The 12,520-nt window shown below is 42.5% G+C and overlaps 2 protein-coding genes across 2 annotated transcripts; one reads left to right on the forward strand and one right to left on the reverse strand.

Moving 5' to 3' along the window:
• Nucleotides 1-97: 97 nt before the first annotated feature.
• On the reverse strand, nucleotides 98-3,455 carry LOC100679400 (WD repeat-containing protein 36). Its single transcript, XM_003426009.5, has 4 exons — nucleotides 2,267-3,455; nucleotides 1,626-2,191; nucleotides 1,265-1,545; nucleotides 98-1,194 (listed from the first exon to the last, which is right to left on the reverse strand). Exons 1-4 carry the CDS (start codon nucleotides 3,232-3,234, stop codon nucleotides 307-309), a joined length of 2,703 nt encoding a protein of 900 aa, XP_003426057.1. The 5' UTR covers nucleotides 3,235-3,455; the 3' UTR covers nucleotides 98-306.
• A 313-nt stretch (nucleotides 3,456-3,768) lies between these two features.
• Pit (pitchoune) lies at nucleotides 3,769-7,890 on the forward strand. The gene is made up of 10 exons (NM_001129798.1): nucleotides 3,769-3,865; nucleotides 3,992-4,090; nucleotides 4,168-4,347; nucleotides 4,426-4,686; nucleotides 4,766-5,080; nucleotides 5,161-5,462; nucleotides 5,534-5,686; nucleotides 5,782-5,952; nucleotides 7,315-7,492; nucleotides 7,715-7,890. Exons 1-10 carry the CDS (start codon nucleotides 3,769-3,771, stop codon nucleotides 7,888-7,890), a joined length of 1,932 nt encoding a protein of 643 aa, NP_001123270.1.
• The last annotated feature ends 4,630 nt before the right edge of the window (nucleotides 7,891-12,520 follow it).

Consider the following 12,520-nt stretch of genomic DNA (forward strand, 5'->3'; position numbering starts at 1 on the left):
AAAAAAGAATTTTTACTCTTAAAAGCAAAAATTAAACTCACTCTACAAGAAAGAGTTTGAAAAAAGGATAATTAGAAAATAAATGTACGAAGCAATGTTTTTTGTTTTTAATTTTATATATTTTTATATATTCTTAAACTTATCGAAAAATATGACGTCGTATATGTACGAATACAATCCTAAAAAATTGAACGAAACAACTTGGCTGGCCAAATTTCAGTTTATTTACACTATTATCACTAAGATAATAATACGTTAAAAATCGATATAAACAGTTTTTACACTATTTCCCTCCTCTTTCTCTTTCTACGTCTTTTTGAGATGCTGAACAACACTGAGATTGTAGAAGAGCTTCTCTCGAACGACCTTCCAGCTCTTAAGTTGCAGTTTCTGAAAATCAGACAGAAACTCGGCCAGCTCCTGCTCCTCACTCAGCATCGTTCCGTGACACTTAAGAAAGAGCGATAGGTATGCCTGAGCAAGCTCAAAGTCCTTCTTACTTTTGAGCATGTGTTTGATCATTTTAAGAAACTGTAGGAGCATCGGTACCGCGCACCTCATGTCGAACGCGAGGGACTGCACTTCTAGGTCAATGGCACTAGGTCCCATGCTTTTCAGCTTTTCCACAGCTTGGACAAAGTCGTTTGTCTCGGCCGTCTTCTCGAGCAGCTGGCCGAAAGGCGTCAAACTCTGAAAATCGGGATGAGCTAGAAGCTTGGCAGAGTCTTGCTGCTTCTGCACGTCCGAGAAGTCAAACTGCAACTGGGGCGCCGAAACCGTGGGTAGGAAGAAGGGCGCGGCCGCCGGAGTTTTAGGTGCATCTTTCGGTTTGTTGCGTTTTTTCACTATGTCAATATTCAGCAGATTCAGCCAGCGAGAGGTAGCCAGGGCAGACATGGTGACGAGTTTCGGGCTAAGCTGGTCCGGAGATGTATATTCTTTGGAGTCCTCGTCCTCGTCGTCGTCAAGAACCATAGCTTCCTCCGTACTGTCTGAAGAATCTGGGATAGCGTCCGCAGTGGATCCCGGAAGAGAAATGCTCGGAATCTTGTCCTCAGCCTTAACGGCTTTCAGAGGTACATGGGAATAAAGGGTCCGATTGGACCACAAGAAGATCCCCAAGTTGCACACGTGCGCAGAGGCGAGAAACTCGCCGGTAGGTGAGAAACTTACCGACGTGCTAGCTTCGGGTACCTGGGAAACATACTCGTTAAAATGATTGCCTTATTAATTGACTAAGCAGTACGATAAAATTTTTACTGACCTGAAAGATGTCTATTAGTTGAGAAGATGGAATATCCCAAACTCTTATCGTCCTATCCATGGAGGCAGTTACAAGCCATCTAGAGTCAGGGCTAAAGGTTGCATCATTGAGGCGACCTGTGTGCCCTTCGAATCTTCGAACGATTCGCTGCATGTCAACATCGATCAAGACGATCGTGAAATCTTGGAGAGCTGTGGCAAGTAGAGAATTCTCCCTGTGAGCGCGTAGCCATTCAACTGATTCTTTTACGTCGATAACTGTTTTTGGCTCCTTATCATTAGCTACATAAAAATAGGCTTATAAATACGATAACTTTGTATACTGTATTAGTTTAAAGATATTCTCGAAAAATTACACTTACGCTTTAAAGCTTGGAAAGGCCAGAACTTCACTTTGCCATCTCTTCCAGCAGTGACAACAACTGTATTCAGGCAGTCAACGCTTATTCCCTTGACAGGACCTTCATGTGCTCCTTTATCTGAACCATAAGATGATCTGTGCACTCCAGACTGTATATTGAATCTTTCCACATGACCAGTGTTATAGCCAGCAAGAACATAATTTCCACATTGAGTTATAGTTACAGTAGTGGCAGTGACATTCATGTTAAACTTGAATTTTTCTGGCAACAGTTTGTGCTCTCCCATTTTCAGTTTGTCGTAAGACCAAGTTGTAACTACACCCAAACCAAGATGGGTGGTAGCTATGTTGTCCCAATCCTTGTCTCTTGTGCTCTCTGCTGCAATGTTAGTCATTTGTGGCATTATTAGAGGATCATCCACTGCTCTTCCTTTCTTCTTTGATGCTTTTCTGTTGTAAGAAGCTCTTCCTAGGCTTTTGTTGAAAGTTTCAGTTTGGGTGGAAAATATTCTCAATGATGAATCTCCACTAATTGATAAAATATTGTGGCCGTCATTTCCATAAAATCTGAAAACAATACATAAAAATTATTGTCAAAGTAAGATTTCTCTTTGAAAAAATAGTTAAAAAATAGACCAGTACCGTATAACTGTTGGAGGCTCTGCATGTCCTTCTCGAAGCCTCAGCAATCTTCCTGCGCCATCTGCCAAATCAAATATCCACAGCTTCAATGTATTGTCCGGTGACGAAGAAACAAGCAATGGCTCATTAGGAAGGCATTTTAATCCAGTTACAGATCCAAAGTGAGCATTCAAAATTTGACTCTCTACTTTGCGCTGCTCAAGATTCCAAAGTACAATATGTCCCTGTAGACTGCCAGTTGCCATGATAGGATGCCCATCACTTCGAAATGAAATCGAAGTGACTACACCCCAATCTTGCACTAATTCAAAAACAGTTTGATCTACTTTCAAGTTATGCAAGATGATTCTTCCGTCTATTAATCCCACGGCAACAACATCAACTGCAGGTGCTTGTTCAATGATACTTATAGAAAAGTTCCATCCACTAAAAGTATATATCATCTTCATCAGCTTGATGTTCCATAATTGCATCTGTCCTTGCTCACTTCCCAACAGTATTTTGTTAATGTAGGTATTGGGATGCATAAGGGCAGTGATCTTGAACACATTGTTGCTAAAATTTGATTCCGAAACAACTTCTTCTGTTTTAATATCCCAGATCATCAAATTACTACCCTCATCAATCGACACGAGATGAGGCCCAAAGGGCAATAGAAGGTGCACTTGGGATTCATGTCCTTTATAGGTGTGTTTCAACTCGTTACCTCTTCTCCATGCATAAATCTTGTTACCGCTAGCCGTGTAAACATGATAAGTGTCAGCAGACAGACAAGTTATGTCCTCAGGATGAGCTCCAGATACACTGAGTAGAGTAAAATGCGAACATCCATATGTGTGAAAATTTCTACCAGTGCATGTAACTATTAAGTTTTCCTTCCTTCTCTGGATATAACGTGTAACCACGGGGATGTGATTGCTCACGTATCCCAGAGCTCGATTACGTTGAAATACTTTACTGTGAGACATTTTTATCACTTTTTTTGCATCGACTCTATAATTTTTAGCAGTTAAACACCGAACGGATAAACACTCTGGTTTACTTGAAAGTCTAGTCGGTATTTTTGAAGACTTTACATTTTAATAGGTTAGAGCTGTATCCGCACGTGTATAACATAAGAGCCGCCATTCTTCTTTTTACGCCCCTGCAATGAGGCAAATTGTGTAGATGCGGTACTTATAAAACGAGAACGGTACGGGAATAGCGTACTAAATTGCATTATATTATAAAAGAAATTGAAAGAGCCATATTCATGCTTTAATTTATACAATAATACAATATAGTTTTTACAGATTTTTAGTGACAATAAATTTTGTATGCGTCGAAATTACTAGATATCGCGCACGTGAGATACTCGGAGTCTCCCATCTATACCCTAATAGTATTCATTGACTAACGTATATACCTTCTCGACAGCGTGCGTGCTCTCTTGTTGTTGTTCAAACCACATGGAACATGCGAACTTGTGAATTGTGATTTTTGCATAAAATAAGCAATAGAAAATGTCTGTACCCGATAAAGTGTTGATGCGCAAAATAAGGAAAAGAGAGAAAAACAAGCTGAAAGTCCTAAAAGAGAGAGAAATACAAAAGCAGAATGGTATGTTCTTAGTCACTTGTATATTAGAGGTTATGAAAACAAAAACAATAGTCAAATTTTGCAACTACTTGTTGATAATTAACGTCAGAGTCGTTTGAAATTTAGAATATTTTGCTTCATTTTCAGGGACTCTAGCTGAAGAACTCAAAAATGCGGAGGAAAAGTTGGAAGTTAAGGCAAAACAAGGTGTCAAAAGACAGTCTCCAGAGGATGGACCAGTTAAAAGTTGGTTACGTTTTTTTAACTTTTGTCTAGTATCACATACGCGATAAAAAATCTTAAAATTTCTTTTAATTTTGTAGAGAAAACCAAAAAGAACAAGGTCAAAGTAAAAGAAGAAAGTGAAGATGACGAAGAAGAAGAACAGATTAGTGATAAGCAAATCAAAAATTCTGAATCAGATGACGAAGAGGAGAAAGAAAATGATGAGGAGCAAAATTCTGATTCGGCAGAGGATACCAAGGATAAAGCTACATCAAGCTGTGAGTATTTATTGCCATTGATATTTACCTAGAGTGATTTCCAGTTTTAATTTTGATATATTTCTGTTTGTTTTACAGTACCTGGTACATCTGTTGGATTGGAACTCACAAAAGATAGATCATTCTCTACCTTGAAGGATAAGGTATGTGAAAATACCTTAAAAGCTATTGCAGAGATGGGCTTTACAGACATGACAGAGATTCAAGCTATGTCAATACCTCCGCTTCTCGAAGGAAGAGATCTAGTAGGTGCAGCAAAAACCGGATCTGGAAAGACTTTATCTTTCCTCATTCCTGCTGTAGAACTTATCTATAAACTCAAGTTTATGCCCCGAAATGGTAAAATATCTGCCTATCTATATTTGACAATATTTTTTCATAGAAAAGCAAAATAAAATATTTAATGTAAATTTTGTAGGAACTGGATGTATAATCATTTCTCCAACACGCGAGTTATCCATGCAAACGTTTGGTGTCCTCAAAGAGTTGATGAAATATCATTATCACACTTATGGTCTGTTAATGGGTGGTGCAAGCAGGCAAACTGAAGCACAAAAACTGTCGAAAGGCGTCAACATAGTTGTAGCGACACCCGGTAGATTGCTCGATCACTTGCAAAATACTCCGGACTTTCTGTACAAAAATCTCCAATGTCTGATTATTGACGAAGCTGACAGGATTCTCGACATCGGATTCGAAGAAGAACTGAAACAGATTATCAATATTTTACCGAGTTAGTGATACCCCGTTTCTTTTGATGCAAAAAAGGTTTTATTCATATTGAAATAATTGAGATTTATTTATTTTTTTTAGAAAGGAGACAAACTATGCTGTTCAGTGCAACGCAGACTAAAAAGACCGAAGCATTGACAACGTTAGCCGTGAAAAAAGAGCCCGTCTACGTCGGTGTTGACGACGAGAAGGAAAAAGCCACAGTGGAGGGTCTGGAACAAGGATATGTTGCTTGTCCCAGCGAAAAACGATTCCTTCTACTTTTCACATTCTTGAAGAAAAATAGACAGAAAAAAGTGATGGTCTTCTTCAGTTCTTGCATGTCCGTCAAATATCACCACGAGCTGTTGAATTACATCGATTTGCCAGTCATGAGCATTCACGTAAGAAATTTTTCTCACTTTTCGTTTTCGCACTTAATGAGCGTACGTAATACAGTACTCGTCTATTACAGGGAAAACAGAAGCAAACCAAGAGAACCACGACTTTCTTCCAGTTCTGCAATGCACAATCTGGTATTTTACTGTGTACCGACGTAGCTGCCAGAGGTCTCGACATTCCCGACGTAGATTGGATCGTACAGTACGATCCTCCAGATGATCCAAAGGTAAAATCATCTATCTCAATGTTGAATTAATTACTATGTTGCAATACCGATTTTGTTAAAAGGTAGAGTAACGAGACGCATTACGCCTATTCCAGGAATACATTCATAGAGTCGGTAGAACGGCCCGTGGCGAAGGCAGTAGCGGTCACGCCTTGCTCATCCTGCGACCGGAGGAGCTAGGCTTCCTGCGCTACTTGAAGCAGGCTCGAGTTCCCGTCAACGAGTTTGAGTTCTCGTGGAATAAAATTGCCGACATACAGCTGCAGGTAAGCTTTCGATGTCACGTTGCCTAATCAGTCGCATTTTACATCCAGATGCACGCAAAAGGATCGAAGATTTCAATCTTAAATCCCGGCGTTTGGCAACGTCATCGCGCTCCGGATCTCCGATTGGTTAACGACTCCATATAAATTAATTGCCGCAACGCCGCACGAAGCAATGGTGAAAATTGCATCGGCGTCGTACGCTCGCCGATCGCATACAAAAGGAGCGAGACTGTGCGTGTACGTGTGATTTTTTTTTCCAGGAACGATCGTTAAGGGCGATCGCATTGTCGAGAGACTGTGAGGTGATACTGGATATTACAGCGGCTTTGTTGAGTCAGCCGATTTTCCATTCAGACAATTTAGTTAAACGCAGTAGTATTTTTTTCCAAGTTCTCGTTAAAATGTCAACTTTCACCATACGACAATTATAATTCTTGCGACTTGCACATCTTCGCTCGGTTAAAATAAAATTCCAAGTAGAAGTGAGCAAAATAAGCAAGCACTCGACTCGAGAGACGAAAGTTCGGCGCCAGAAATCGAGGATGAGGCGCGCGTTCTCGAGAATAAGCGAGTGGAAGTAAGCGGGACCTCGGAAGGGCCCATATTTGGTGCGCCGGTGACGCAACAGCCTCTGGCTACCCTTGACATTGAGAGATGGTAACTGTACTCTCGCCGACAAATGGCCAGCCGCCGGGTTGGTACCGGTCCCTTTCGGTAAATAAATTGTTGTTTACTCGCTGCTGACCTTCTTTCTCACTGGGTCGTTTACTTATAATCGATCGGCGTTTACTTCTGCTGTTTGCGAGATTGAAATTGGGAATTTTAAAAAAAGGAGTCGTCACGGCCCCACCTAATTGCACGATTTTGAAACAACCGAACAAAAAGTATACCAATCCGCGTCATTCACGAAAGGCGTCATTGGATTTTCGAGACTCGCGTGCAGGTATGTCTTTTAACCGGCGACATAATGGACGCGAGTGTAATTTTATGCGTTTCGTGAATCACTTTTAGCGAAATCGTGTATACGCTTTTGTGCTGATTCGAGGAGGTTGTCATGCGCTGAATTAGCGATGATGCGGATGGATGTGCGAGCTTCGCTTTCATTGTTATTTTTTGAGCAATTTTGTGAGGCAAAAAATATCACTGGTACTGCTTAGACTTTCGTCCTCTACATCGATAGATCGGTTGCGCAATTCCTCGAGGAGAACTCGGTGGTAGCCAAATAAGGCATTCATCGAAGCGGTGGCTACACCTCTTTTTTTTTTTTTTATACAATTCGTCATTTACTCGTCTGTATAATCGACTCGACACACCATATTTCTTCGTGCATGCGCATATGATTTTTGACTATTTCTTTTACAGATGGAGAAGCTGATCTCGAAGAACTACTTCCTGAACATGTCGGCGAAGGAGGCGTTCAAGGCGTACGTCCGGGCGTACGATTCGCACCACCTCAAGCAGATATTCGACGTCGAGACCCTGGATCTGACGAAGGTCGCCAAGTCGTTTGGATTCACGACGCCTCCGGCCGTCGATTTGAGTATCCTTTATCGAAAGATAGCGCATGCCATTTTTTCAAAAACTTTTTCAATATGTAGTAATAATTTCCCTTTTCCATCCTAAGCTTACTTCCCCGCTCGACGTTACTCGCATAAATCACACCATCCGCGCGTGCCACTTGCAAAACTTTTCGCAAGCTTCGAAGCCAAGGTCACGCGTATACACGAGATAGTCATTATTCCTTAACGAGAAATCAACGCAGAAGTGGGAGTGAGCAAGGATTCTCGGCCGCGCAAACGCCTCGGCGGCGGTGGCTACGGCTACTTCAAGGGCCTGAACGGCGAGCAACCCGGAGCTGCCAGGAGAGCCGAGCGTACAAAGACCTTCCGCCAGGTTGGCAAGCGGAATCACAGCGACAGGAGGCAGTTCGCTCGGTGATGATCGGCACGAGGAATGCAACGACTGTAGGATTATATTTATACAATTATACATATAGATATGTATTGCAGAGAGAGAGAGAGAGAGAGAGAGAGAGAGAAGTGTCGACAGTGAGGAGCGACTTTTGCAGAGAAAGTTTGCCGAGTAAGAGCGAAGATTATACGTGCGCTCTATTGTTTCCCGAATAAAGTATAATACAATGTTTGTACAGTTAATTTGTCTGCTTTTTTTTGTTGAACGCTGCGGCTTTTACAAAAAGCCTTTATAAGTCGAGTTTGCGCCTCTAATTGGATTCGGTATTTCTGTTCTCAGTGGGCAAAGAAAAAAACCGGCCGCATCTCCGCATCGCACTCGGTATTCTTTATCCGCTCTCCTTTCCATCAACTCCGTCCTTGTATATCTATACGCACACCTAGCTATATACACACACACACACACACCACCCGAAGCAAGCAAGGCGTTCACCAACAGACGAAGAAGAAACAGTCACGACACCCATACAAGGAGCTGCTCGCGAGAGGCTCGCGTCAACAATTACGAGACACCTCTTCATATCTCTGGATAGTGTATACGTCCGTCTCGCTTGATTTTTAATGGCGCTATACCCGACGACGATGTGGGCGATTTCTCGACTCGAGAACGAGAGGCATTCTGGATTTCGAGGTCGAGCAAGGACATCGACTGCGGCTTGTGGATTTTTTTGTCACGAGCTTGCGCAAGCTCGTAAGCACGTGCGGTCGATGGACCCTGGTATGGGATGGAAGAGGCATTATTATTGCCGATATAAACAAAAGTTTATGCACTTCGAGCATACGAAGGTGTGGAATATTAGAAATGACATCGTATAGACAAGCGTATATAAACGTGCTCGATGCGCCCACGCGACTTTTATTTACAAGCTAATTAAATTCGAAATTTCACATTTGAAAATTTGTTTAGCGCTGCCGCACAACTCATTAAATCGCTTAGCCTTGAATTTTTGCAACACCATATGACTAATTATCATTTTGGCTATATAGATATCGCGCGAGAGCGAGCACGTAGGTGTATCGTAGTTTCAAATCGGCTCGCCTCGGCGTATAAGGAATCCGCAGAGATCGTTTTTGAAAAATGAATAAAAAAAAACAACAACACTGAATTATGTACAAGCAGGATATTATAAATAAAAATCGACACCGCTGAGCGAGCACCTACACATGTAATGTCTCTCGGAAGGAGGAAAAGACAGTCGCGGAAATCTCGAGAGGCGCGAATAACTCGACGGCATCGCAGTTTTATTGTACACGTCGTAAGCAGCCGGCGGAGCTCTGCAAGTGAGCGTGAGTGTATATAGGTATATATAAGCGATATCGCGTCGCGCGTGTCGCAAGGCCAGATTGAAATGCGCTGCGACGCCGGTGGACTGGATTAACCGGATATTACCGTAACTCCGCGCGCACTCGCTCGGCTTCACGTAGCCGAAAAATCTTCTTCGGGTGTGTGCCGCTTACGGCGAGAGTCGATTATACGAGAGGGTACCGTTTTCTTCGAAGTCAAGGTCTTCTGTTCTCGGGGGTCCAATAATATTGAATAGTACGATCGAAATCGGATCAATATAACTCTCGTCTATCTCGTCGATTGACCTAACAGAACACAGCATCCCTCGCCCTCGAGAGCTTCGAGGATTCCTCTCCATGCGGATACTTGTGATACTTACTCCCATCATGCGCGCTTACTTCTACGGAGGTGTTTATACGCATGCGTGTGCGAGTATAACGGTTACGAGGAGGCGACTCCGCCGCGAGGAATTCGCATGAGAATTAGCGCGAGTCTTTTATATGTATGCGTGCCGATCGCGACCGGATCGGCATTAACGATGCGCCTTGTAATTTCCTCCGATTTTTTTAACGTAAACAAATAAATTCTGTGATATATATATATATATATATGCGTATGAATGTATACACTCAAGATGCACACGTAGACGCATCGGTATTTCAAAACTCGCTGTCTATTATATACCGGTTGGAAAGCGCACTTTGACGTTTCGTCCGCTCGAAAATACTCCTACGCTGCTTTTATCTCGACTCTATTAATTCCGTAAACCGACGTATGCCTGGATGTATATGCGCAACGCATTGATTTTGAAAGTGTGTGCTACACTTTTCGATATTATACAAACACGCTCGCATTGTAATATTCAACGAGGAAGTGGATGACACATCCGAAAATCGGAAACGTCGGAATATTCTCTCTTGAGAGAAAGAGAGGAACGTGCATACATACGCACGAGAATAATAAAAGGAGGCGAGAAAACGAGCCCACGCGCGTATAGTCGGTTCGCTTTTCGAAAGCATCTCGCGCGCCCACGCGCGCGTCGCACTCCGAAAACGCCGTAAGTGTATATATATATATATATATATATATATATATATATATATATATATATATATATAAGCGAGTGGGCACGTTAAGCCTGTATAGGAGAGAAATTCTCCTTCGATATATTAGGGAACAGGTATTCCATAGACATAGGGTCTTTCATGCCTTGGACACTCCGTCGTGTGTGGCGTACTCGATCTCCGGGGTATGATATTAGGACAGGACCGAGGTTCAGCTGATTCAGTTTGCGAAATGAATTTCTGAAATCGAATGCAAGACTGCACCGGACATAATTATAACGACGAGTTGCGCGCGGTGACTATAAATCCCGCGATAAATCCTGCGCGTTCCGAAACATTTAAACAATGCAACATCGCAGCGATTTGCAGTCAAATTGCAAAATCCGACAATCGACTCGGTGCGCGCGCTCGTTAATTAAATCCTCCGCGCGCGCGCGCGTGCGGATATTATTTTAAACGGGACGCACTTTGCGCAAATTGTCATTCATTGAGAAAGCGCGTAGTGTGTATCTATACAAGATTGCCGTGAATGAGAAAACTGTGATGTCTGTTTTTTTTTTTCAAAACGAAATCACCTCTGCGAAGCTACTCGTTACAGTACGAACTTTGTAATTTTCATTACGCAACGATCGCTTATAGTTTTTGATATTTCTTCTTTGATTTTACATACCTAATTCCAAGCTCACAACAAAGTTACACGCGGATGAGTGAAAAATCGATATAATCACCGCCTCATCCTCGAGTCGTCGATCATACGATTCGTTATTACATAGCTGCTGTACACGTCGTTTCGTATTCCATCTTCGTGCGGTTACTCCTGCGACGCCTGACGATAATATTAATAGATCGATTCGGACGACTATACACACACACACGAGACAAAGGGAATCTAATCACCGGCGAGAAAGTATATCGCGGTCTTGAAATTAAAAAAAAAAAAAAAAAAAAAATAGACAGATGCGTTCGCAGCTCGTCTCTCGTCCAACGCATTAAATACATAAAAGAGAGGATTCGCGAGCCAGCGAGTAACTCGACCAGAGACTAAACGTTATATTATTGCATAACCTCGGCAAAGGTGCAGTAAGGCTCTGCGAGCGCGCGGTGTGTTAGTGTGGCAATATCCCATTGTTGTCGCTCGCGCTGCGGATTGCAGTAAGCCTCGAGAGTGCACAGTAGTATAATAGCACTGCAGCTGATGACGCTTTCGCGCTCGTGCGGAAGAAAGTATACGGGACATTTATATATATATATATGTATTTTCGTCTGTTTTTCTCGACGTAATCAGGCCTGCGCTGATCGATATGTATTCGGGGATCGAGCCTTTATTACTCGCTCGATTATCATGTACATATAATTGTCGTTGTAGTTGTTACACATTCGGAGCGTGCGATTTATACACGAGTGTTTTTATCATACCGTCGTTGTTCTTGCCAAACGACGATGCTATCTTTTTCGCAATATATTCGCTTGTTTTATCTCGCTATATACGAGGTCGGTTTCTAAATCGACGTTCTATGCGCGATCGGGGATCATCTCCGTCGGCTCTTCCGCGGCGTAAACGACGAGAATTAGCATTTCCATACAGCGCAGCTCGGTGTGAAAATTGCGCGAGAAAGCTCTGCGTTTTGTATCTCCTCGCGTCGTCTTCGGGATACGATTTACAAGCTATGGGCGTATACTTACGCATACTCGTCGGCTCCTCTTTTCACACTTGGCAATCAGATCGGACGAACAAAGCAATTAACCCAGCTTGTTTATGATGATTGAGAATTTGATGCGCTTTATTGTTCGCTACTCCTTGTTGCTCGTTCGCACGTCAGTCGTCTCGCGCGGTACCTTGTCTTGTATACATTACCTACGGCGCGAACTTATATTGTCGACTTACATTGTAGTAGTAAACGTTGAAAAGTAAGAGTTTCGCATTATGCAAATCAGCCGCGGCGTAGTCGGTTTCACTTCGGGGAGAAAAATTCACGGATTCGATTCCAGCGATAATTCGAAGATGATTTATCGAGGGAGCCATTGTTTATCGTCGTTGTGGCCATTATTTTCCCATTACCAAAATATCAATCTCTGCGGTGTATTATACACCGAGCTATTCCACCCTGTTATTTCGTATCGACTTTTGCATCCGAAAGTCTCATTTCTCTCTATACAATCTCGGAGATTGAGCCCATCGCGTCGTTTATCCCGATGCGGTTTGGCTCGATTAATTCGACTAATTTCGTAATAAAAAAAACGGGTATACC

Source organism: Nasonia vitripennis, chromosome 3 (genome assembly GCF_009193385.2).
Source record: "Nasonia vitripennis strain AsymCx chromosome 3, Nvit_psr_1.1, whole genome shotgun sequence".
Lineage (NCBI taxonomy): Eukaryota > Metazoa > Arthropoda > Insecta > Hymenoptera > Pteromalidae > Nasonia > Nasonia vitripennis.